Source organism: Nelumbo nucifera, chromosome 4 (assembly GCF_055504915.1).
Source record: "Nelumbo nucifera cultivar China Antique chromosome 4, China Antique-T2T, whole genome shotgun sequence".
In the NCBI taxonomy this organism is placed as follows: Eukaryota; Viridiplantae; Streptophyta; class Magnoliopsida; order Proteales; family Nelumbonaceae; genus Nelumbo; species Nelumbo nucifera.
The window spans coordinates 66,733,388-66,760,711 of NC_142652.1; the positions used below are offsets into that span (position 1 = coordinate 66,733,388).

Sequence of the window (27,324 nt, forward strand, 5' to 3'; positions counted from 1 at the left end):
ATGTTTTTGATCTGGTTATTTAATACCATGTTTCATAAATCATATAATATATATATTACAAAACATATTATTGTCTTAAAAACTTGTTTTTTTAGGGATATTTAGACTGCATTCCCCCTTAGAAATATGAAATTACAGCCCCTCCTACTCTACTAGTAGTCCCCCTATAAATCGCATCCTGTCTGTGAATTTAACATCGATCTACAGTCAGGATTCATTCCATTTGTACGGTGGAGCTGAGAACTTTTTTTTTTTTTTATTTGCTGATGTTGCTATTTTAAAAACAGATGAAAAACCAAACTAGTCAAGGTGTATATAGAACATTCTCTTAGTCTCTTTGAAAATAAAACTCTTGTCATGCGTTGCAGTGACATAAAAATAGGGGTACAAATGGACTGGTTTTGGATATTATTTAGACAGATTGGATGGACCAACAAAACATATTGAACTGAACCAGCCTAGACTCGATGCTCCAAAATATCTATTGGAATGGATTGGAGCTGGTCCATCTATAATAGATTTATATTGGATTGGATTGCTAAAACATAAGAATACAGATGTCAATGAACCAACTTTGATTTGGAACCAATCAAAATTAAAATCAATTTAAATATATTAGAGGGTCCAAACATTTAACTTTTGGTTATAGTATAAAGGCAACTACTTTCGAAAAGAAAAAAAATAATACCAAAAGCTTAGTTTGTATCCAATTCCAATCTACCCCCTCCCAAGACCCAGATATCTTCGACCAACATTGGGACATTGGCTAATAGCCTTTTATACTAATCTGATGAACAGATAATAGATAGATATTCTATGTTGAAAGCTATATATATACACACACCAATATCCAATTGGTTTTTAAATCCTTTGGTCGATGAGAATCCAAGTAGTGCTGGTTTGGTTTTCTTTGAAAGTCCCAAAAAAAAGTAAGATAGAGATAAGTGTGTGGGGGCTACTTGCTAGGGACAAGGGACAAGTAAGCATTTAACTCTCCATCTCCTTTTTGAAGTTCAGATGAACAACTCTGTCGGCTGTAGCCAAGGCTGGACACTCGCTTTCTGTATAGCCTGACTGACCAGCTACACTGCTATAGACTATAGTAACAGGAGGAGGTTTGGTATATATCCACATCTCTTAGACTATTGAGACAATAAATAAATAAAGCAGTTAGAGCTTCAAAACATTTGGTTTTCTAACATGTCTATATGAGTGTGTGCAACGCCAAACACAACGAAGGAAGTTTATGTGAAAGTAGTGGATTTTAGCGAGCTCCAGGCTTTGAGAAATTAATGGACACAGGGTCGTGGATAATCGAGACCATTATATATGGGTTACGAGAAACCATGATGAATTCGATTAGATTTTAACCATAAGTTGCATAAATGTTCAATGTATCACTCCATCGAGTCACGTAGGGAAGAAAATAAATAATACATTATTAATTAAGGAGGTTTAGCTAGATAATGTTTGTATGGTCGATATTGACCATAATAAAAAATTAAGATCTATCTATCGCATACTCTACTCGAATAATAAAAAAAATTAATTAATTAAATGGCATGTATCCATAATTTAAAAAAAAAATGATCAATAGTAATTCATTAGTGAAATATATATGAAATGTTATTTGAACAGATTTAAGAAGCAAATGAAGCCCTGCCTTGCTGGAATTATTTGAGGGTGATGCTAACATTGTAATCCAGATTCTGTAGGAGACCTTATCTTCTCCACCATGGTGGATACAACGCACGATTACTGATTGCAGAGTTCTTCTCCAAAATTTCCCTCTTGGCTCAGTGAGCTTTATCCCGAGGAACCCTAATCAAGTGGGCCATATCCTGGCTAAATTTGGCTTAAATCTTCAAAATGTTCACACCTGGTTGGTGTGCCTCAATTTTCTCTCTGATTGTATTTCTTTTGACTGCTCTCTGAGTTCCCTTAATGAATTCACCTTATTAGGCTTCAAAAAAAAGCAAATGAACTGAAAATTAATTTCTCACTCAAAATAAAAGGGAGAGAGAGAGAGAGAATGGTTTTTATTTTACTTTTTGAGAATGGGGTTGTAAGGTAAGATTGATATTGTTTTTTTTTTTATCAGTAAACTGAATTGAGAATGTTGTTTATAGGTTATTGAGAGAGCAAGAGACAAGAAGGGACATGGGGTTTGAACTTTTGAAACCTGGGGGTTAGAAAAGTGAAGTCTTAGGAGGTTGCTGTTGGTGGGGGTTGTCTGATAATGAGGCCCTGTAAACTAATCTCAAACACCTCCTAAAAGAAAGACATGAGAGCGACTCTAGGAGACATGCACTCAACTCAATCCCTGAAATGGGGGAAGGGGGGAATGGGAAAATGGAATTGTACTCTCTCTCTCATTGTTTCACAGTAACCATGGTCCATGAACGTGTGAGAAGCAGAGAGTAGATGCCATCACATATAAAGGACTTCTGGCCTCTGAAAGCCAAGGGGGTTCAAATTAATTCACTGATCAGCACCATTCCAAGTTCCAGTAGTGCTTTGTTCCGCCCATGTGATATTGTGAATACACAACCCTTCAACAACTTTTACACTAGGCTGTGTTTGGTTTGATAGAAGATACGATCAAAAGATCAGAAAGTTGAGGGATGTTAATGAAATTCACGCAGTATATTATTAATCCCTCAAATGCTTTTGCTTTGTGGCCTTACTAGTAAAGGTATTCATTCTCTTCCTACTGAAGCTTCATATCTAACAGGATAGCGCGTGCTTTAATTCTAGAAGTAGATGAGTCATGAGCCAAAACAAGCCACCTTTAAACGGGTCAAAATTCCCTTACATTCTTCTGTTCCCTATTTCCCATATAAGGGGAAACAAGTTGTCTAGCTTGCTCCTGAAGAAAGCTCAGATGGTGTGGAGAAGATTTGGGTTATAACAAACAAGGGAAAGAAAGTAAAGTCAGTTGTTTCCCCTCCCCTATGTTGCTTCCCTTGCCCATCTTTCTCTTGCTCCAATGACTTCAATTTTAATTTGTGGCGCAATGCACTTTGTGTACAATTCAAGCATATCTGTCTCTCTCTCATCCAAATACCCAAAGACCCGAGACCACAGAGAGTGAGAGGGGGACTAGTTTGAAATGTCAAGTTAAGGGGAGGAAGCCAGAAAGAAGCATCGTAGGAGGCGCCCCATCGCCCATTGTCCAGGCCCCTATGGACCACCCTCCCAACATCTCATCACATTGCCCCCCATACTCCCGTACATTGCTTTTATTTTAATAATATAACTGCAATTTCATAAAGCCCACTAGAAACCTCTCTTTCACTTTCTTTACTTTCTTCTCTCCCAAGCTGTGGATTCCATTTGGTTTCATCATGTCTAATCCTTGGGGTTCGGTTTACCCCCTTTATTTGCTAGAACTTTTATTCTTAGTCAAACTTGGTAATACAGTTGATGGATTCCCACAGTCAAGCACCAAGCTGGTTAGTTTCCCATGAGTTGCTTGGGAGTAGGGGTGTCAATGGACTGGTTTTGGATTGGACCCCAATCAAATCAAAATCAATTTAGATAGATTGGATGGATCAGCAAGACATATTGGATTGGATTCGACCTGGTCCATCTGTAATGCATTTATATTGGATTAGGTTGAATTGAGTCAATATCTAGTCTATTGATAGAAGATAAGAATATAGGTGTCAATGGACCAGGCTTGAGTTAGAACTAATCTAAATAAAACAAATTTGAATAGATTAAAAAGGTCCAAACATTGAATTAGACCGGTCCAAAATATTCATTGGAGTAGATTGAACCTGGTCCATTTGTAATGGACTCACATTGGACCGGATCGGATTAGACCCAATTCAGTCCAATTGACCCCGTAGGGAGGCGCATGGGCATGGGCCCGTTTAATTTCTTTGGATTTTACACCAACAGTTGAAAGCTTTTCTCTTTTTTAAATAATGGCAATTTGGCAAAGCAGAGCTGCATCAGTCTAGGTCTAGGGCTTCATTACAGTCTACAGGACCCATAAACTAGGGAATGTCAATGGGGATCTCATCAACAGCTTCAGCATGCTTTGGGTACTAACCTGAACCCGTCAAATAGTTAATAGATTTATAGAGCTAAGCCGGGGCAATGTCGGGGTATGAAACCATATAACATAAGATAATATAAAGACTATAAGACATTGAAGAAATGTTTATAATAAAATAAGGGGAATAAAGGGAAAAAAAACGATTTCCAAATTGGGCAAGTACGGCCTTTCTCTACACACCTTTTACCTATTTCTGTCACGTTGAGAAATGATGTGGGATATCCAGAAAGTATGGGGGACCCACCGTGATGAAATATGTCTCCAATTAATTAACACGTAACATTGTTGCCAAAGTTTATTGTATTGGAGTACTGTCGATTTTTTCTTTCCCAAAATGTGAGAAAAAAAGAAAAGGGAGACTTGAAATTCAAGTGAGGTTGTTCGCCAATATGTACGATTTTATATTTTCAACACAACAAATATTGTAGCTTGCTGATGTGACAGTTGTTTTTGCTTGAACTTTTAAGAAACAAAATCATATGTACAGACAAACACCCCCCTAAAGTTGCAATGCAGATTGCAGAAGATTAATAGGTTGTTTACGTAACCTCACCAAACAGACTCGATTAGAAGGCAACCCATCCACCAAAGCAAGAAATCGAATATGCAATGTTTTGGATTTCAGAATGCAAACAAAAGCCACACGTTGAAGCATGTGATGGGCCAATAAATCCATCTCGCATTCTAACCAGTTTCCAAAGTTCTACAGTACCCCATATTGGGCACCTTAGCACCTCAGGCTGGAGTGGTGGTTTAGATCAACCATCTGGTTCAAGGAATTTTATTTTCAAAAGAGACTAAAAGATCTAAGGCTCACTTTTGAAGTTCAAATACAAATATATAGAGTGCAAAATCTTATATTTTGTCTCATTTTGTATGTATTTGGAAATCTGGAAATTTGTATTTGTACTCTTATGTTTGGTTGCAGTGCAAATTTTGCACTGGTACAAATGCATGAAATTGCAAATGTAAAAAAAAAAAAATGTAAATTCTTGTTTAATTTTGTTTTGGATTTTACTTTGTTCTGTTTCATGTTTTAATTTACTTCATTCGTACTACAATCAAACAAAATAAACTAAAATTTGAAACAAAAATAGGTCAGAATTTACACTCAAATCATTTACACTGCCATGGTTTTGCATCAGTGCAAATTTATTTGCATTGCAACCAAACACAGCCTAAATAACTAACTGGCATTACAGGCAGAATCAATATTGTGGCCCAGACTAGACCTCTTTTTACATACTTTTATCATGTTCTACGACCTTACTGCCAAAACATTAATTACACATGGGTGGCTAAACTAGAATTTGTTCATTCTGGGGCCAAGCCCATGTGACACTTGAAGCAGTTCCTTCAAACTAGAATGATTTTCACATGGCTTGTAAAACAGCTCAACGCTTGGAGTGACTTTTAGGCACTGGTAGATGATGACTTCTTGAGCTCATACTTGAAAATCCAAATAAGGTTATAGTAGTTCCAATAAAATGGAAAATGACCGGCTTAGAATATAAACTGGTTTCTAGTTTTACGAATATTCTGCCAGTGACTCCACTTAGATCTGATTAAGTGGACAATAATAAAAATGATGTCATTTTGGATGAAGCAGGTGTGGATTCAAGTTCTACCAAATCAAAACTGAGATGATTACATTCAAGGTGAATTCTAGACAGGTAATTATGGTCGTTGGCTTAAACCAATATAAGACAAACAACATAATCCGTCTCACAAAATTGATACTGCCCAAAACTTCTCCTGTCCTCTTATTTCACCCGACCATATCCTTTTATACCCAATTGCCAAAAACAAAAAAAAAAATTAAAGACGCGCCTCTATCCAACATGATTTCACTTACACAAATACTTGGACAAGAAAGTAGACACTTCCTCTGCACTTTCATAAGCACCCTCTACGCATCGGCCCAGTGCAACACCAGACACATAGTTGCCACCAAGAAACAGCCCCTGAAATCCACCACTCTCAAGAGCAACTTTGGAAGCTTCAAGAAGATCCAGATGACCAGTCAAGAATTGGGGAATGGCCTGTGGCCATACTCTAACGCCAAGAACAAAGGGGTCCTCTGCGTTTGGATTTATAAGCATCTTCCTCAGGTCCCGGTTGACTGCCTCTACAAGGTCGCTCTTAGTCTGCAGTCATCAATTTATATTAGGAAACATAGAAAACAAGATGGCTCATGGAATAAACTTTGAAGAATTATGACAAACCACAAGCAGAAAAAAAAATAAAGAACATATAATACAAGCCAAAAAACACTCCGGACTAGGCTCAGTTTTCCTTGATGGCACCATGGGCCAGCCTTAGGTCTAATAATGAGAATCAATGTATAGCTTTAACTGGACAACTAACTAGTGATGAGCTTGACCTGCACTGCATATCCCAAGATTGGATAAAGGAGATTGTGAGTTTGGAAACCAGCATAAATATATTTTCCATGAACATAAGCCTGAAATATTGATCCTTGAGGAGAATAGCAAGCATGTATAATGCCTCACATGTATCATGCCTCGTATGATTGATGTAAGGCTTTATCTGGTTGAATATAGGAACCAACCCTGCTTCTGTACAGTAGTTGTGTGCAACTACACAAGGACTATACTTGTTTTCACCCATGAGAAATGATTTTGGTTCTTCAGTTATTGGGTTAACTCAAACTTTCCTTAACCCAGATGAGGGGCAATCCTCAGATTCCTAATTAGCTCATCCCTACAGAACTGCTGATGAATCTGTAGTGGGGATGGTTGAGTAACATAATAAATGAAATTCTAAAAAATCATTCAACTGCGCTTGTTTGAGGTGTAAATGCAAATATGTACGGTGGAAATCAATCATGCACCAGTTTAGGTGAATGCAAATGGGGACTGAATTATCAGACCCATTTGCATCCACTTCGTTTGGTAACCAACGACGCAAAGAGGCTCCTATTGGGTGGGCATGACGGAAGATGTAAACTGAAATCTACCATTAAAGCTGTGCACTGAAATGGTTTCCTCGCAGGATGAATAGCTTAGAGTGCCACAGCTCAGTCTCTCCATGCTTGCATCTGTTTCTGCAGAGATGAGAGAGAAAGATGGAGAGAGAGAGAGAGCTCTAAACCGGAACTGGAATATTGTTATCTGTCACCGATGGTAGAGAAGGTAGATGCAAGGTGACCATTGTATCATATCCAATGGGAAGAAGAGAGGAGATGAAACAAGTTTTTACTTGGATGGAGAAGAAGATTAAGTTTTACATCAATTTTATTTATTTATTTACTAGTAATTAAGCACATGCGTTGCATGTGAGAAAATTTTCTTCATATTAATTACTTGAATTTTAGATATATCATAGTTAAGATAAAATTGAAAATTAACAAAAGTAACAATATGGTTAAAAATAAACTTAAATGCTTATAGCAAATAACAACTATTATTATTATTATTATTACTATTATTATTATTATTATTATTACTATTATTATTATTATTATTACTATTATTATTATTGTTGTTGTTGTTGTAAAATTTTGTATTGCATTTTTATCATAACTAAAAATAACTTTTATTTTAACAATTATTTTTATTTAATATGATGAATATATAATACCAAAAATGTTCTCAAATGTTTTCGAAAGAATTCTATACATTTTCATTTTTGGTGTTCTATCTTTTTTTTAAATATTTATTATTCAGTTATGACATCATGAGTTTCTTTGAAAAGTTGGATAGACAAGGAAAGAATGGTTATAAATTTCTTCGCGAAGCTCTTTAAGGAAGAATGGAAAAAAAGACCTCTGCCAGAGGGAGTTAATTTCAAAAGAATTTTTGAGGACCAACAAAGATGCTTGGAAGCTCCTTTTTCGGAAGAGGAAGTTTGGTAGGTGATAAAGAATCTAGATCCAGAGAAGTCCCCGGGTCCGGACAGACTTTATTTTACAAAAGCTATTGGGAAGTGGTGAAATTAGATGTGATGCAGCTTTTCCAAGAATTCCATAGGAATGCCTCATTGGAAAGAAGCCTAAATGCCACATTCATCTCTTTGATCCCGAAAATTGAAGGAGCTACAAACTTGAAGGATTTCAGACCTATTAGCCTCCTGAACAGCTTCTATAAGATTTTGGCCAAGGTTTTGGCAGAGAGGTTGAAAAAGGTGTTGCCAAGTGTGATCTCTCAAAATCAGTTTGCGTTTGTCCCCGGTTGTCAAATGATGGACAGTGTCTTGGTAGCCAATGAATTAATTGATTCAAGGTTAAGGGAGGGAAATCCAGGCTTGCTTTGCAAACTTGACCTCGACAAGGCCTATGACAATGTCAATTGGAGATGTTTGGACTGCGTGTTGGATAAAATGAATTTTGGGCAGACTTGGGGGAACTGGATAAAAGTTTTTGTCACCTCTCCTAAGTTTTCAGTCATCCTAAATGGCCAATCAATAGGCTTTTTTAAAAATTCTAAGGGGCTCAGACAGGGAGACCTTTTCTCCCCTCTTTTGTTCATTTGTGTGATGGAAATACTTACAATTTTCATTCAAAAAACAGGGGAGGGGGTGGTGGAAGGGCTTTGAGGTGGTGCCAGGAGGGGAGAAGGTTCAGGTACTGCAATTTGCAGATGACACCTTATGTTTTATGGAAGCCAATGAAGAACACTTAGACCTATTAATGGGAATTCTAAGCTGGTTCGAAGTGGTGACAGGACTGAAAGTTAATTGGAGTAAAAGCTGTTTGATCCCAGTGGGAAAAGTGGAAAATGCAGAGGTCTTGGCAGAGAGATTAGCTTGTCAGGTGGGGTTCCTTCCAACAAAGTATATGGGACTCCCACTAGGAGCAAAATGCACTTCTGCATTGATCTGGGAACCAGTCTTAGAGCAGCTAGAAAAGAAATTGGCAACTTGGAAGGCTAAATATTTGTCCTTGGGGGGCAAAATTACCCTGTTAAAAAGCTCCGTATCCAACTTGCCAGCATTTTATCTCTGCTTATTCCCAATTCCAAGCAAAGTGGCCCAAAGAATTGAGAGGCTGCAAAGGGACTTTTTATGGAAAGGTTGGGAGGAGGATAGGAAGAAAATCCACTTGGTGAGTTGGGAGAAGGTGTGCTCTCCGAAAAGTAAAGGAGGTTTGTGTTATGGTCACACCATCCGGCAGCGCAGTCATAGGCAGCAGCACGCACAGCAGCAGGCACCGCCAGGCAGCAGCGCGCACTGCATGGAAGAACGCACCGCGGACACGCCCGGCAGCGGCACCATGGCGCGCAGCACGCACCGCCAGGCAGCAGCGCCCACCGCACGGCAGCACGCACCGCACGGCAGCGGCACCATGAGCCGTGCGCCCATGCACTGCACGGCAGCAGCACTGCACGCACGCACCGCGCGGCAGCAGCACCATGAGCCGCGCGCACGCACCCGGCAGCAGCAGCAGAGCGGGGCCCACACGACAGCTCATAGGGGTGGGCCCACCCTTATCTGGACACGTCAAGCCAACTCGCCGCCAGCTTATCTTATCCCTTATCCCTTATCTTATTTTATCTTCTTAAGTAAGAGTTATGAGTTTTAGTTTGAGTAGGAAATTAGGAGTTTTAGATTGAGTTGGATTACCCTAGCCTAGCCGAATCCAACAAGGAATTCTCTTCTGTAATCTCCTATTTAAGGAGCTACGAATTGAAATAAAGCATTCAGTTTTCGCAATCAAGAAAGAGAGTAAGGAGAGTTCGGGTGATCTCTTGGACAAATCACCCATTAGGAGAGTTCGGGTGATCTCTCGGACAAATCACCCACGCGATTGCCGCAATAGGGTCTGCACGCAAGGGAAGGCACAAGGAAAAGCAGGGCTTTTGCACCGTGGACCGACCCGTGACAGGATCCTACGCGCGGGCCCATTGCGGCAATCACGTGGGTGATTTGTCCGAGATATCACCCGAACTCTCCTAATGGGTGATTTGTCCAAGAGATCACCCGAACTCCTTACTCTCTTTCTTGACTGCGAAAACTGAATGCTTTATTTCAATTCGTAGCTCCTTAAATAGGAGATTACAGAAGAGAATTCCTTGTTGGATTCGGCTAGGCTAGGGTAATCCAACTCAAACTAAAACTCCTAATTTCCTACTCAAACTAAAACTCATAACTCTTACTTAAGAAGATAAAATAAGATAAGGATAAGATAAGATAAGGGATAAGGGATAAGATAGGGATAAGGGATAAGGGATAAGGGATAAGATAAGCTGGCGGCGAGTTGGCTTGATGTGTCCAGATAAGGGTGGGCCCACCCCTATGAGCTGTCGTGTGGGCCCCGCTCTGCTGCTGCTTCCGGGTGCGTGCGCGCGGCTCATGGTGCTGCTGCCACGCGGTGCGTGCACGCAGTGCTGCTGCCGTGCAGTGCGTGCACGCGGCTCATGGTGCCGCTGCCGTGCAGTGCCGGGCGTGTGCGCAGTGCGTGCTGCCGTGCAGTGCGCGCTGCTGCCTGGCGGTGCGTGCTGCGCACCATGGTGCCGCTGCCGTGCGGTGCCGGGCGTGTGCGTGGTGCGTGCTGCCATGCGGTGCGTGCGGTGTGCACTGCTGCCTGGCGGTGTGTGCTGCGCGCTATCGGCGGTGCGTGCTGCTGTGCGGCGCTGCCAGGTGGTGCCTGCTGCTGCCTATGACTGCGCCGCAGTGCGCTGCCGGATGGTGTGACCATAACAGTTTGGGTATTAGATGAATGATGACCTTTAATAAGGCTCTTCTTGGGAAATGGATCAGGAGGTTCGGGTTGGAAAGAAACCACTGGTGGAGGAAGTTAATGAAAACAAAATACAACACAAATAGAGGAGATTGGATCACCACTTCTTCTCCCCCATCCTTAGGCTGTTCGGTATGGAGGAAAATAATGGACACTCTTCCCATTCTCAATAGAGGTTTAAGCCCCAACCTTGGGAAGGGTGACAGGCTGTCCTTCTGGAAAGATCCCTGGTGTGAAAACACTCCTCTTTCAGAGTTATTCCCACATCTATTCTAGTTAGCAAGCCATCAAGATGCAGTGATTGCTGAATGTTATGAGGTGGTTGGGAACTCAGTAGCCCGGTGCCCTTCTTTCAGAAGGAATTTTCAGGATTGGGAAATTCTTGTCCTGGCTGGTCTACTTGATCTGCTGTCTCTTCAACCCCTAAATCTGCTCAAAGAAGACAGCTGGTCCTGGACTTGGAGTACAGATGGCCTCTTCTCAGTCAAGTCATTTGCCACTCACTTGACAATGAGTACTTCAGAAGATATGCCTGCTTCCAGAATCTGGAATCCAACCTCTCCCTCAAAAATCAATGCTCTAATGTGGGCTGCAGCTCTAGACAGGTGTTTAACTAAAGACCACCTATGTAAGAGAGGGGTTCATATTCAGGATCAGATGTGTGTGTTATGTGGTCAAGGAGTGGAAGATAGCAGTCATCTGTTTCTGCACTGCTCAATATCTGCTAGAATTTGGAATCACCTTCTTGGTTCGGTGGGTCTTGCCTGGTCAAGGCCAGCTTCGGTGAAGGAGAAGATGTGGAGCTGGGGATTACAGGGATTGTCAAAGCTTGCTTCAGTAGTGTGGATGTCCATTCCGGCTGCAATTATCAGTACCATTTGGGCAGAAAGGAACAAAAGACTATTTCAGAATATCTATAAGGATCTAGAAGACCTAATATCTATTTCTTTTGGAAAGCTGATTTCTTGGGTCTCAGCTTCGAAGGGAATTCAGGCTGCTCAGTTGGGGGCTAGGCTGAATTCTAGGAACCTATGGCATCTGTAATTTTGCTATGTTTGGGTTGTTTCCCCTTCTAAGGTGTTTAGTTGGGGGGGCCTTTGTACTAGTATTTTCTATCAATAAAATTACATTACCCTTTCTCAAAAAAAATTTAAAATTAGGCTACAAGTTGGTCCATAAACCAACAAAACTCTGACAACCAGCTCTACATTTCAAATTATAAAAACCCTTGCCATGTCATCGGAGGCTTATGTGGTTGTTGCCAACATAGGACTCTTAATCCATATTGGACACAACAAAAAGCTTATACCGAAATTGCCCTTTAATGTTAGGTGATTGGAAAAATAAAAAAGGGTTTTTAGTCTCTCTCTCTCTCTCTCTCTCTCTCTCTCTCACACACACACACACACACACAATCATCTTTATCTGCTCAATGACTGTGTGATTTGAAAATAAATAAAAATGGTTTTTGGTTTCTATATTTATATTCTCTATATCAATTTCTCTCTCTACTTATCGTTCTCTTTCTCAGTCAATCTCTCATTCTTCCTTAATTTCTATTGTTTTTCCTCAGTTTCTCTCCCGCTCCCTCTCTCGTTCTTTTTTTTTTTTTTTTCTTACACACTTATATGTTAATCAAATTGTATAAAAGAACATGAGACCAACTTGGTATGGTTCAAAAATCATTACACCAATTTGATAAACATTCACAAGAAACTCTTGTCTATGAAATTTACACCATTGGAGAATGATAGAGATTGAGGGAGAAGGTGATATTGACCAAGAGGGAGAGTAAGGAAGAAGAAAATGAGAGATTGAGGGAGAACAATAGAGAGAGAGAGAGGGGTTTTGATTTGGCTATATACCAAAGCTGAAAGAGAGGGAGAGATAGGAGCGGGAGATCAAGAGATGACTGTGAGAGTGAGAGAAGAGAGGAAGATCAAGAGACAGATGGATTGGGAGAGAAATTGAAAACCTATTTTTGGTATAGGCTTTTTGTTGTGTCCAACATGGACTAAGAGTCCCATGTTGGCAACAGCCATATAATCCTTCGATGACATGGCAGGGTTTTTTTATAATTTGAAATGTAGAGCCGGTTGTCAGAGTTTTGTTCGTTTCTATACCAACCTACAACCTAAAATTAAATGTACAACCGACTTTGACTATAATTTTCCCTTTAAATTATATATTCCATTTACATTATATAAAATGTTTTTTACTTATCGCACTAAATTTTTGTTTGTTTGTGGTATCATTTGACTCAATACACTAACCAACTATCTAAAAAGAAAAATAGTTTGATTTCTAGGTTGACATTAAATTTTGTATTACATTTCCATCATTGATAAAATTATTTCTTATGTATAAAACTTATTTTTGTTCAATATAATGAATGCACAATATTAGAGATGTACCCAATATTTTATTTTTTATAAATATATAGCATTAGATATGTGCCCAAAATTTTCTTTATCTTTTTCTTTTTTTTTTGTGATTCTTTGTATTTTCTATTATTAAAAATTTTATTATTGACTATGACATCATTTCATTTCTAGATAGGTTTTAAATTTAGCATTTCATTTTCATCATTAATAAAAATACTTCTTACATTTCATAGTTATTTATTTTAATTTTTTACTATTTAATTATGGCATTATTTATTATTAATCCATTTGACCCTCAAATGGTCGAGTTTCTTGCCCACCACTGGAAGGGAAGAAAATGGTTTTGTTTTCAAATTACTTTTCAAAATATTTATTTTTATACTATTAAAATTAATATTGTGGATTTAATTACAAGAATTTAATGATGAGAAAAATATATCTTAAATACAAGATTTAATGAGTAGAATAGGAAAATATTTTTATTTCTAATTGGTTTTAAATTTTACATTCCATTTCCATCATTAATAGAAACATTTCTCATTTATTATACTTATTATTGTTTAATATGTATGTTAAAAAGTTTCCAATTTTTTTAATTTCTATTTTTTCATTTTATCTATTTTTGAATTTCATTATTTAATCGTGGCAACATGGATTGACCCATTTGACCCAAAATGATTTAATTTCTTACCATCACCTAGATGAAAACACTATTTTTGTTAGGTAGACTTTAAAATTATAAGTTTTTACGTTATTGGAATTATTAATTTATTACCTATGGATTTTATTAATAAAACTTAATGATGAGAAGAAACAAAAATGACTTAAATATATGATTCAATGAACATGCAAGTTAATAACTTGAATGTTGGATTTAATGAAAGAGAATTGAATGCATTGAATATCTTAAAATTACCTCTTTTAAACTCATTTAATATCAAGAACCGATTATCCTATTTGCCCACATTTTTTATCAATAAATTTAAATATAGAGGGGTAAATTTTGTCCTTAAAAAGTAGGAATCTGCTGAATTAAAAAAATATGAAAGAAAGTAGTTTCTTGAAGAGAGGAGGAGAGAAGGAGAAGAGAAGAAGTTGAAAAGAAAAGAGAGCAATAATCTGGCCGCCCCCTTCACTTATTATTTATACTAAAATAATAGAACAGTACAAAGACAACTATGCCCTTATAGGGCGGCAAAACATAAAACAGCATATATAACACTCAAAAAACATAATAAAATTTGGACTTACATAACTATTGTGGTCCCCACCTCCTATCTACCGACTAACATAAAACATCTACTCAGAAAAACATCATAAAACTAATGAATCTTCAACACTCCCCCTCAAGTTGGGAGTAAATGTCACACATTCCCAACATGTGTAGATCATGTTCAAGCTTGTTCCTTGCCACCCCTTTAGTGAGAACATCAGTTAGCTGCAACTCTGAAGAGACATAAGGCAAACAAACTTCTCCGATTATTACCCTTTCTCTTATAAAGTGTCTATCAACTTCAATGTGTTTTGTCCTATCATGTTGAATTGGATTGTGGGCAATATTGATTGCAGCCTGTTTGTCACAGTATAACATAGATTCCTCTGCTTTCACCCCAATCTCACTCAAACGAGATCTAACCCAAAGAAGTTCTGAGACACCATGAGCCATGGATCTATACTCGGCCTCTGCACTTGACCTTGCCACAACCGCTTGCTTCTTACTCTTCCAAGAGATCAAGTTTCCACCTACAAAGGTACACACTCTTGATGTAGACTTCCTGTCATCTAAGCATCCTGCCCAGTTTGCATCTGTATAGGATTCCAGCTTCAGATTCTCATGATTTGAGAAAAGAATGCCTCTGCCAAGATGTTTTTTCAGATATGCAAGTATTCTCTCAATAGCTTCCCAGTGTTGAACCCGAGGTGCATGCATGTACTGACTCACAACACTGACAGCATAAGAAATATCTGGTCGTGTCATACACAAATACAGCTATCAACCCACTATTCTTTGATATCTCCCCACATCCTCTACCAATTCACCATCCACACCATTAATTCTGTGATTTGGATCAATAGGAGTGGCTGTTGGTTTGGTCCCCAGCTTCCCAGTCTCTCGCGGTAGGTCAAGTGCATACTTTCTCTGTGAAATGAAGATCCCATGCTTGGATCTTGCAACTTCAATCCCTAAGAAGTATTTGAGCTCACCAAGATCTTTGGTTTCAAATTCTTGCTGCAATGATTTTTTGAGATCATCAATCTCCTCCAGATCATTTCTTGTCACTACTATATCATCCACATACACAATTAGAATTGACACCAAAGCATCTCTCCTCTTCACAAAGAGGGTGTGATTAGACTGTGTCTGTGTGTATCCAAAACGGACGAGTGTCACTCTGAACCTGTCAAACCAAGCCCTAGGTGACTGTTTCAATCCATACAAAGATTTTTTGAGTCTGTATACCTTTCCTTTACCAAAATTTTCATAAAAGCCTGCTGGAATGTCCATATATACCTCCTCCTGTAAGTCACCATTGAGAAAAGCATTTTTGACATCAAGCTAGAACAAGGGCCATGAATAGGTGGCTACTAGAAATAAAATGATACAAACTAAACTCATCTTAGCTACTGGTGCAAAGGCTTCCAGATAATCAACACCATAGGTCTGAGTATACCCTTTTGCTACCAACCTTGCCTTGTACCTCTCTATCTTGCCATCGGCCTTATACTTCACTGTGAATACCCATCGACATCCGACTGTCTCCTTGTCTGAGGGGAGATCAACTATTTCCCAAGTTTGGTTTTTGACTAAAGCATCCATCTCATCTTGCTTGGCTATTTTCCACTCAGGTTTGGAGAGAGCCTCAGTAACACTCCTAGGTATAGACACAGAATCCAGGGAAGAAAGAAAAGCACAGTAGGAGGGTGATAAGGCACTGTAGGAAAGATGGTGTAAAATGCAGTGGGTTGTACACTTTCTCTTCCCCTTACGAAGTGCAATGGGAAGATCAAAGTCAGTGGGATCAGCTGCAACAATGGTGTTAGGGACAGAAACATTATCATCAGAAAACATAACAGGCTCATGCTCAAGAGGAATACCTGGAACTGTATTTGCCGAATCTGGAGTTTCAGAAGGACTGACAGATAGTGGAGGCACCACAGAAACAGGAAGAGGAATAGATTGTGAGTTCTCCCCAAAACTCTCCCCCTGAGGAGAACCACTCGAGAAGAAGAATGTGGATTCAAAAAATGTAACATCCATAGTGACAAATCTGCTCCTTGACACTGGGTCATAACAGCAATACCCCATTTGGTTCTGAGCATACCCAAGAAAAACACATCTCATGGCCTTAGGATCCAATTTCTTGCGATGAGGGTTAAGAATGTGAACAAAAGAAACACAACCAAAAACCCTCAGAGGTATATGAAATATCTCTCCATCTAGAAAAAGAAGGCTAAATGGCACCTTAAACCCCAAAGTCCGTGAAGGAACACGGTTAATCACATTTACGGCTATAAGAACTGCATCTCCCCAAAACTGCACTGGAACTGAAGCACACACCATAAGACTCCTTGCCACCTCCACAATGTGTCTGTTTTTCCTCTCAGCAACTCTATTCTGTTGCGATGTATATGCACAACTGCTCTGATGAACTACACCATGTTCTAAGAGATACGTGGTTAGGTCCTTCTCAAAGTACTCTCTGGCATTATCTAATCTAAAAGCCTTAGTTCTCACTCCAAATTGTGTGAGAACCATCAGGTGGAATTGTCGTACTAAGTTAAGAACCTCATCACATGATCTCATCAAATATATCCAAGAATATCGTGTATAATCAACCACAAACAAGAGAAAGTAACGGAATCCTCCAATGGAAGGGATTTGATATGGCTGTTAGATAGTTTTGTATGCCCTTAGCTTCAATCAGAATGATGTACATTATGAGTTTATTGTAAATGAATAAAGTACATATTTGATTCATGTTCCTATGGTGTGTTTCTGTGTAATACCCTTAAACTAGACACTTAATGTGACTCGAGTTAGTTTAGAATGTTCACAGCCAGTGGGTCGGTCTGGGGAGACCTATCCTGATAAGGCTGACACTGATGTGCCACCAAGTCGATTGGGGTGGCCTGTCTTAGCCGCCAGGGTGAGACCCTAGGCACATGCAGTGTAGAATTAATTGAATCTTTGAACCGGACCAGATTTCCAGTATTGCCCTGGACCTTGGAGATTAATGGGGGGTTTGAGAATTCATCTGAGTGGGTGATCATAGTGACAGGATCAGCCCCTTTGTCGGACAAAGGTAATGATCGGGTATGCACTCTCACTAATGGAAACCAAGACTGCCGGCAGCCGATTTCAATCGTTGAGATTTGTTTTGCAAAATATATTTTATATGAGATATAAAAGTATATATATATTATGGTTTCCAAAATGTTTGCAAAAGGTTTTAATTCTCGGGATCCATACAAGCAGAGAGTGCAACACTGTTGCTTGCAGCCGAGGGAGAGGTCTTCTCTTGTCGGGTAGTGTTTGATCATTATGGGCTGAGAGGTTAAGTGTAAGACCATAGAGGGTAATACCTGATGGGCTAATCTTGCATCTGCCCACAGTCCCTGGGTGTTACAAGGTGGCTTGGCCCAGGGACCACTTAGAGTAAGTGTTGGGCCCATAGAGCCCATGTGATGGGTTTCAAGGGGTGCACTGTCCATAACAGTGTATTCGGTCAGGCCTTGTAACAAAGGCTGGGCTGAACCCATGTGGCTGATGTGTAGATCAATGTTTAGGTCCCACGCCATACAAGGAAGCCCAACTGGGCAGCAGTTAGGAATGCTAAGTGAGCACATAACCTTAATGGGCCTAAAGCCCATTTCGGACTAGGCTAATTTAATTAGTTAAATGTGGGGCGAATTCTGTGATGGATTAGTAGAGAGGATAGGGTCTTCACCCTATCCACTCAGAGAGTCCAGATCTGAATGTGATTTAGATCTGAAAACCTCCTAATAAGATTAGGAGAAGGCTAATCTAATCTGCAGATAAGATAAGGGTTTATCCTTATCACCTAAAGGGATGTCTGATCCAAATATGATTTGGATCAGCAACTCCTAATGGGAATAGGAGTTGATCCTTTAAAGTTACAAAAGAAGGAAGGGGCGGCAGCCTTTAGACATCACAAGAACATCAGATCACTGCAAGTCTTTAGAGCTGAAATCACAGAAGAGAGAATTCAGCATACCTGCGAAAATTCTCTCTTGCTGCCGCCTCACCTGCCAGTTCGATCTCCTTTTCAGTGGGAGAAATCAAGATTCGATCTTGATATCAGTTCCTTGTGAAGGGACTGATAGAAAGCTGTGCTCACGTGCCATCCTGCTACTTCTTGCGAAGGATTAGGTTCTTGGAGAGAACACTGCTGATTCTGCTCCACCCTACACTGTGCCATCTTCAGTGGGAGCAGTCTTTGGATCCTTCCTTGGGCGTGAACACCTTCGTTGGGAGATATTATTTCTCCGTATTAGGTATAATCCTCTCTTACTGCTTTTGTTCAGATCTGGTTCAGTTTATGGTTCAAGATTGATCCTTGAAAATATGATTTTCTAAATAGGGAATGCGATTCCCAGTTGAAGGGAGGAAAAATTCTTGAAATTCGCCCACCTAATTCCGCAAGATTTGGGCGTCCATACAATGGATCTCTCATCCCTTCAATGGCCCCCATACATTAGTGTGAACAATATTAAAAGCAGAAGTACTTCTTTTATTACTTGGTTTAAAAGACTGTCTACAATGCTTTCCTAACTGACAACTCTCACACTCCAAAGTAGATAATTGAACAGACTCAAACAGTTTTGGGAAAAGACATTTCAAAGAACTAAAAGAAAGATGTCCCAAGCGATTGTGCCAAAGCATAATCTGGTTCACTGACTCTGCCCACTACTACTGCTGCTGCTAACATGATGGCCTTAATGTCTCGGAATCTCATCTAGAAGGTAGACTCCATTCACCTCACGACCACTCCCAGTCATCTTCTTTGACTACAGATCCTGCAAAACACAATTACCAGGAAGAAAGGTCACAGAACAATTCAATTTTTTTTGTCAAATAACTAACAGACAGTAGGTTGGTATGAAGTCTAGGGACATGTAAAACAAAAGACAGTTATATCATTGGTCACTCTAATTGTCCCCTTCCCAGCAATGGGCATATGTGAACCATCTGCTGTAGAGACTCTGTCTCTACCAGAGCAACTGATAGGAACTAAAAATGGTAGGGGCATTAGTCATATGCTCAAATGCTCCTGAGTCTATAATCCAGGGAGGTCCCTCCTTACCTGAAGTGGATGCAAGATTTGCAGTTGCATATGAACTAACTATATGTGCAAAGGAAGTGGTGTAGTTGGCTCCTGCATTCTGCTGTCCATCTGGAAGGCTAGAGCTGGGTGAATCTTTCTTACTCATAAGCTGTCCAAATCTCTCCAATTCTGTTTACATTGTTGCTACTACAATGGATTCCCAATCCGTTTGGGAGGGGCTGAAGAGTCTCCTGTAGTGGCTACATTTGCATTTCCCTTCTTGTTTCTTATCCGAGCAGGCATAAGATTTGGATGAAGCTTCCAACAAGTGTCCCTGGTATGCTTAGGCTTCTTGCAATAATCACACACCAAGTTCTTCTTATCTTCCCTTCTAGTCTCACTACTCCCCCTGTCTCCATTCGGCTTAGGTTTTGTTGTACCAACCATAGCCGACTAGTCAATCCCAGGCTGTCTCAGCATTACATTCCTCCTACTCTCCTCTCCAGAGACAAAAGCATAAGCCTAAGAGAGTGTCACACCCTCCCTAGAAAGAATATGCTGCCTAGCAATGTCAAATTCAGGGTTCAGCCCTGCCAAGAACTCAAAAACCCTATTCCTCTCTACTAGTTTGTGAGTTACCGCATCATTTACACTTTCCTATACCACAGTTTCTAAGTGATCTATTTCCTGCCATAGGGTTTTCAGCATGGAGAAATACACAGCAAGAGGTTTTTCTCCCTGTTTCATACTTATCACCTGATTTCTTAACTGATAGGCTCTGGCTTCATTTTGCTTCTAAGAGTAGGTTTTAGTCACTCCATCCCAAATCTCCTTAGCAGTATTAGCCCATAGGAAATTTTTTGCAATATGAGGTAACATAGAATTACACAGCCAGGACATTACCATGTAATTCTCTTGCACCCATCAGGAAGAGTCAGTATCAGATTTCTTTTCCTCCCCAATGAGATACCCTAATTTTCCACGGGCACCAATAGCCATTTTAGTTGATTGTGCCCACTCCAAATAATTTGTACCATCAAGTTTTACTGTAGTTATGATCTCAGACCCAAAAATATCACTACTACCTCCAACACCCAGTCCCACAGTACTGGTAGATTTCATCTCGGTATTCCAACTCTCCATTTTACTTCAAAGAGTTCAACAGTAAGAAAAAATAGATTGGAAACCTTCAAAAAATAATTTAATACCACACACACAGAAACCAACCCTTCCGGAAGAAGAAAACCCTAGCTGGAGGGAAATCTCTCTCCTCCCCATGCCTCCCAACAGAGAGAAGTGAATCGATCACTCTGGGAGGCCTAGAAAATTTCAGAAACCAAATCGCCCTCTTCAGAAAATCAAAAGAAAACTAACAATACCTGGGCGCCCAAGATCAGATAAAAAACAAAGAGTCCAACTTTTCTGGGACTCTTCCCTGTACTCCAATTCTTCCTGATTTTGATGTCGAACAGTAGATCACCTTCCTGATGTCTAGATCCCACCAAAAACTCCAAGAACTGGGCAATCTATAGCAGATAGATCAGCCCTTTACTACTTCATGCAGTCGGTTGATCTAGGGCTGCATGAGAATGCTTCAAGAAACCCTAGTCGATGCTCTGATACCAAGTAGGAATCTTCTGAATTAAAAAAAATATGAAAGAAAGTAGTTTCTTGGAGGAGGAGAGAAGGAGAAGAAGAGAAGAGAAGTTGAAAAGAAAAGAGAGCAATAATTTGGCCGCCCCCTTCACTTATTATTTATACTAAAATAATAGAACAGTACAAAGACAACTATGCCCTTATAGGGCGACAAAACATAAAACAGCATATATAACAACCATCTAAAACTAACATAAAACATCTACTCAGAAAAACATCATAAAACTAATTAATCTTCAACAAGAAAATTCCAGAAATATTCTTGAGGCCATTGGTGCTTTTTAAAGCAGTATAGATTTTTTGAAGATAAACTTCCCATTGATTTTCGAGGGAAAAACTGACATGAATGGAGTTTTATACCGATTTATGAGGTATATTAACACCTCTACCAAACTTCTACAAAACCGGATCAGAGTGCAATATTACACTGGTCCAGAGTTTACACCACAAACAAATGTAGCCTCAAAGAAAAATATATGTCGCAGCCACCAAAAGCATTCAAAAGTGTCAAACATTTACCAAAACGATTTTTTTGGTAATAAATAACCTTCATTAAACCAACAAGAACAACGAGGGAAAGAATAGGAATACAATGAGTATGAGACAATACAGACAAAACAACCAACTACACCACAACACATCCAATTACACCGACCTATTAGAATAAGAACTAGTAGAGTCCACCATAGATGATCAACCAACCAGTCAGGACAACAATTGACAAAAAACCCCCTTCATTCAATCCCTTTTGGAGGAAGGGACCCACTACTCAACAAATCCATTAGAGATGCCATTAATGAACTCAAGTGATAATAACCATCAGTCTTCTTTTTTCCTACTTTTTCCAAGGAGGATTGGAAGGCCATAGCCTATAGCATTGCGTCCTGTACGATAAGTTAATAGACTACAGCCACATTTGGCAGGGCTTAACCTTTGGTTGAGTTGCTTCAGATTAGCTGCTTTGAAGAAGCCACGAAAAGAAGCTCCAATGGAAAGCCATGTATGAGGCTGAATGATAGCGAGTTTGGGCTCTCCAGATTTTTCACCAGACATTTCTTATAGTCTTTTTGGGTGGGCCCACCTTGCAAAGCCAAAAGAAGCCACGACTCACGTGAAACCTCCAAAATGAGCACTACAAAGGCGCATTTCAGCTTTGGTTAACTCCTTGATGCTTGCTCACAAGTAGACCTGTTCACAGACTGGGCTTTGGGCTCAGCCCATGACATTTTACACTGTTTCTGGCTCAGGCTTTGGGCTGGGCCCATTCAAATTTTGGCAAAAGCTCAACCTGAGCCCTGCCCGTGAACAGATCTGCTCACAAAGCCTCCACCTCACAGGTATTAGCCTTGGTGATCTAGACAGGAATCTGGTGGAAACACTGCATTCATCCCCATCTGTTCCTCATATCAGTCTTCCCCTCTCTCCAAGATCTCCTAATAACTCTGTTCTATGATTTGATGGTAGTCTAAGGAAAGATCAAGACAACCAGATGGCATCAGGAATAGGGGGAGTCATTTTGAGCCCTAAGAGTAGCCTACAATGGGTGTTTAGTCTTCAGTGCCCAATTAAAGTAGCTGATGCCTCAGAATCTGAGGTTAAAGCTTTCCTGGAAGGTCTTCAATTAGTTATTCCTTCCTAGTAAAAGATGACTCTAAGAATGTGATCAGCTGGATAAACTCGAAGGGGACTGAGCCTTGGATGCTGGCTCACTTTGTGCATGAAATTTCATACATTTCAGCTTCTATTACTTACAGATTCAGATGGATTTTGAGAGAGCTCAATCAGTCAGCTGACACTTTAGCTAAATCTGGGCTGGGAAGGGATAGTTTGTATAGTGCTAATGGTCTTCCTTGTTTTTGAAAGGGCTCTTTTCTTTTTGGTTGTTTTGAGCCCTTTTGTACATCATCTCATGTACACTCCCCTTCCTTTTTGGCTTAATGAATTTTTTTTTTCTCAAATAAAAAGAAAATGAGCACTACAAATATGCATCTGGGTTGGGGTTCACATTAAAGGTCTACTAGAGAAGACCAACCAAATGGTTGGCCTAGAGTCCTTTGACAGGCATAGCATTGCAGAAAAGTTCTCAATAAACTTTTAAAGCTCACCTTGGTCAAGATTCCAGGATTGGTAGCCCCTCCAATGTAGTTCAAGAGCAAAACTCTTCCAGGTGGTGCTCGGTTAGGAAAAAGTGATGAACTGTATATCGTCCCTGCATTGCACAAGAAAAACCAGCATTATGAGTTAAACTGAAACTATTGTGCAACATCCCTTTGTGGAACATTTTGCTCTCCTGAATGTTTTCATAATAACCCTGGTCGGTTATTGTTCTAAAGGAAAGAAGATATACCTAAAGTCTCCACTCCTTGACTACGGGGATGCAATTGTCCAAACCCCTTAAGCTCACCATCTATTAAGCATTCTCTCCGGATTGCTTCTTTTGAATATGATATAGAAACTGCGGCCACTGGAGGGTAATAAAACTTTGAGAGGGCATCTGCAGCAGCACTCTGCAAACAATAAGGTAGAGAGTTTTTAAAGAACATTCTCATGAATGTCATACTTAGTTGATCAAGGAAAAAAAAAATAGCACAGAAAGAATTCCATATTTAGCAAATGCTTTGCCTGATTCCTCAGCCAGAGAAGGGATTTAAAGGTTGATAATGCTTCATGGTCACATCAACCAGGTTTTTTTTTTTTTTTCTTTTTTCAGATCAATCTCATGGACCACTTTCAAGGTCCTTGTATCCTTTTACACTAGAGACTTTTTGTGTCAACACAAATTATTCAAGGTGAAATATTTGAGCTAAATGTGTGCCCTTTTTTCAATGAAAATTTCATTTTCCTTGGCATTTACATCAAAACAAATTACAAGGGGTGGAGAACAAAGTCTTTACTGTAGAAGGGATAGAAATAACAGTTGACATATTTCAGTCTGAAAATCTTATATCCATTTTACAGAGAAATAAAACAGCCTTAATGGAACCTTTTTGTCTTTTTGATGGACAACCCTTTTTTGTCTCATAAGAGAATAAGTTAATAAAGGAATAAACAAGATATACGTGTGAGGTATATATCTTAGGACTTGCCTTGAGATGAGGCTTACAGAAACTGATCGGATGGGTTTTGAGGTCAATGGGATAATTATCATCTTTTTTTATCAATATTCCTTTTTTGTCAATAGGGATAATTATCATGTTGGAAGAGGACAATAAAATAAGGCAGTCCAAAATATGAGATGGAAAGAAACTGATGGGATGGGCTTTGAGGTCAAGGTGAGAAAAAGTCAAAGGGGATACTATAGGACTGAAGATAGGATAGTCAGGTTTAAGATTTCAGGCTAAGAGGAAATTATGTGAAGCTTTCAAGAAATGTCTCAGATCAGAAAAATCCAATGCTTCATAATCTCTAGGATTTTGAGAGAAGAATTGCTTTACTGGTTAGGGTTCTAGGATTAAGACTTCATAAACTAAAACTTTGGATAGAGCCCAGAGAAAGAAACATAAAGTACCCAAACACCCTTGCATGGTTATCCTTCCAAGTCTTGCCTATATAAAATATTTAATCCTTAATTATCTTTTTTTTTTTATAGGAAACGGTAACTTTCATTAGATAATTGAAAAGATTACAGGCTTACCACCCACAAAATGGATGGAAAAAGAAAATCAAAAACTTACAAACAGGCCCAAAACAAAGCCTCCCTAGTAACTCCTTGCTTAGCTAAAGTGTCAGCCATTCCATTTGCTGACCTTCTTACCCAATTAAAGTGCACCCCAATCTCCCTTGCTAAGCTAATAATCTCTCTTAGAGGCTGTCTAAGAGACCACACTCCCAGGTTTCCAGTTTGCATCCACCCTATTTAATCCTTAATTATCCTTTCAAGTTTTGCCTACATTTATCATTTTTCTCTTTATGTACAAGGTGAAAGTCCATGAGATGCCTCAAGCATTGAAGTAAACTATATGCACTTCATTTAGGAAATCCATTTTGCACTGTTGCACAAATACCAAAAATATGAACCAGACTCCATAGGACTAAAAATGGAATGTACCGAAAGAGGACGCAACAAGCTACTTGCAACATAGGATGGAACAGTCAACACCACACTTTTTGTCAGAACAGAAACAATTCCTTCTGGTGTTTCATATGTCAAGGTATAACTCCCACCATCTAACTTTTTAATGCTTGAAAGCTTCCAAGATAATTTGACTTTGCCACCCAACCTGAAAGACTAAATGGAACTTCATCACTGTCATTATAATTTCAAAGAAAAACCATAAAAAAAGAGGAATTGCAGTATAGAACTAACATAAAATCAGTGCTGACTTGCAAAAAAAAAAAATTCTTGAATATGCATGGAGTACTTATCCTTCCAAAGGTAAATTCTGTAAAGTGCAAAGCTAATGGAACTCCAAAATAGCATGCTGAACAGGAATAATGATATTCCAAAACCCTTGTATTCTAACAATATAGCCTACCTAGTAGAAATTGCATTTGGCAGCATAGCAAGTCCTTTTCTAAAAGATCCAACGGTTTGGCCCTTTGGTTTTGGCAAACGCCTGCATGCTAACTCAATTCAATGTCTTGAAAATACATGGAAGAAAGCTATTGTAAAAGATAAGCTTCAATACATAAGTCTTACGGGTCTCGAGGAGGTTTGGGGTTTTTTTCTTGAATTGCTTTGAAGGTCCCACCAATGATACTACCTCCATTCTGTTCAAGTTTCCAAACTTTTCCAAATGCCGCTTTCATACTCAGCTTTGCAGGATCACCAGCATAAACACCTGCAGGCAACAATATTGGCTCAACTAAATCTAAAAATATGCAAGTTCCATTATAAAACTACACCATGGATATGACTTCTAATCACTAACATAGACAGCTTGACCAGAACTCACTGTGCATGACAACCTGAAGTTTTACATGGTGACAACAAAAGTAATAGCTCATGATATTAAATTTTTTAACAGAGGTAAAAGGTAAAAGATAAAAGATATTGTGTAGTAAAATAAAAAGAAATTTTATTAAAATAAGAAATAGAAACCTAACAAAACAAAGGAAATAGCGAATAAACAAATAAAAAAGAAAGCGGAAAAGAACAACAGTTTCTCATAAAGCAAATTCTTGGAATATTTTCTTTTGGGTTTTGTAGTAGGGTTCAACCATGGGTTGTGGAAAGTGGGCATCCGAGAAGAGAACCCACTTAATTTGAGACAAATTAGTGCAGGATCCCCATGGATATGGGCCCAAAACCCCATAAATACAACATCAGCATGTACATATGCACACCCATACATGTCTTGTCATAATATAAGATGGAACCTTTTATTTATAAAGAAAAACACATAACAATTAATAATTCATTATTCCATCACCACATGCCTATATGCCCTTTTACAAACTATATAAATACATGTACCATTTAATGTTCAATTTCACATGTCAAGTCTCTCATGGAGACGCAAGTAAGGTTCAAGTTAAGAAGAAAATTGGGACAAATATAGTGAAAGCAGTCTTAATTATGCTCTTCAAGATGTTAAAAAAAAAACAGAGAAGGTGATGTAGGACCAGCTCAGTTCTAGTCCTTAGAGAATGTTGAATGGTCTTCTTGATCAGAGTTTTATGGTTGTCAATGGCTGTAATGGCTTCTTTAAGGAATAAGAGAGAAGTTAGGGAGAGAAAGAAGAGAGAAGTTAGGGAGAGAAAGAAGAGAGAAAATACCTAGAATCACTCACAGGGTGCCTACAATCACTCTAGGGCATGGGAATCACTCACCATAGCTAGCATAAGCTGAAGAAAGCTCAATATATATTTCATTGCCTTTGTGTAAAACGTCCATACATATAGACTCTAAACTCATAATAATCCTAGGAGTCAAACTATTAGATTCATAATAGTCTTAGGAGTCAAACTGTTAGACTTGATAACTGTTACTAGGACTCAAAGTAAGCTGTCATATCCTATTTCAATTCAAAGAAGACTTAATAACTCTAATCCTACTAATGCAATGACCCTGAAATTTTAAACATAAACAAACTATAACTAGACAATTAAACCATATTATTGGACCCTACAGAAAAATTATATAATGGCAAAAATACCCTTGGTGTTCAATTCAGTCCAAATCCCAAGTACCATCACTATGCCACAACAGGACCTGTTGTAAGGCCTTCTTTCTAGAATAAGTCTTCAAGGGTGCTGATCGATTCCTATTAAAAGGCATTATCCTATGCA

General features: G+C 39.1%; 1 protein-coding gene across 1 annotated transcript in view; it reads right to left on the minus strand.

The window, feature by feature from the left end:
- Positions 1 to 5,660: 5,660 nt before the first annotated feature.
- LOC104585578 (Flavin containing amine oxidoreductase family) overlaps positions 5,661 to 27,324 on the minus strand; it is a 41,777-nt gene continuing 20,113 nt past the window's right edge. Inside the window, exons 4-9 of the mRNA XM_010242506.2 lie at positions 25,733 to 25,874; positions 25,569 to 25,649; positions 25,142 to 25,313; positions 23,441 to 23,600; positions 23,199 to 23,302; positions 5,661 to 6,213 (exon numbers count right to left, since the gene is read on the minus strand). Of these exons, the coding sequence (XP_010240808.1) occupies positions 5,914 to 6,213; positions 23,199 to 23,302; positions 23,441 to 23,600; positions 25,142 to 25,313; positions 25,569 to 25,649; positions 25,733 to 25,874 (959 nt within the window). The 3' untranslated portion in view covers positions 5,661 to 5,913. The remainder of the gene's footprint in view (positions 6,214 to 23,198; positions 23,303 to 23,440; positions 23,601 to 25,141; positions 25,314 to 25,568; positions 25,650 to 25,732; positions 25,875 to 27,324) is intronic.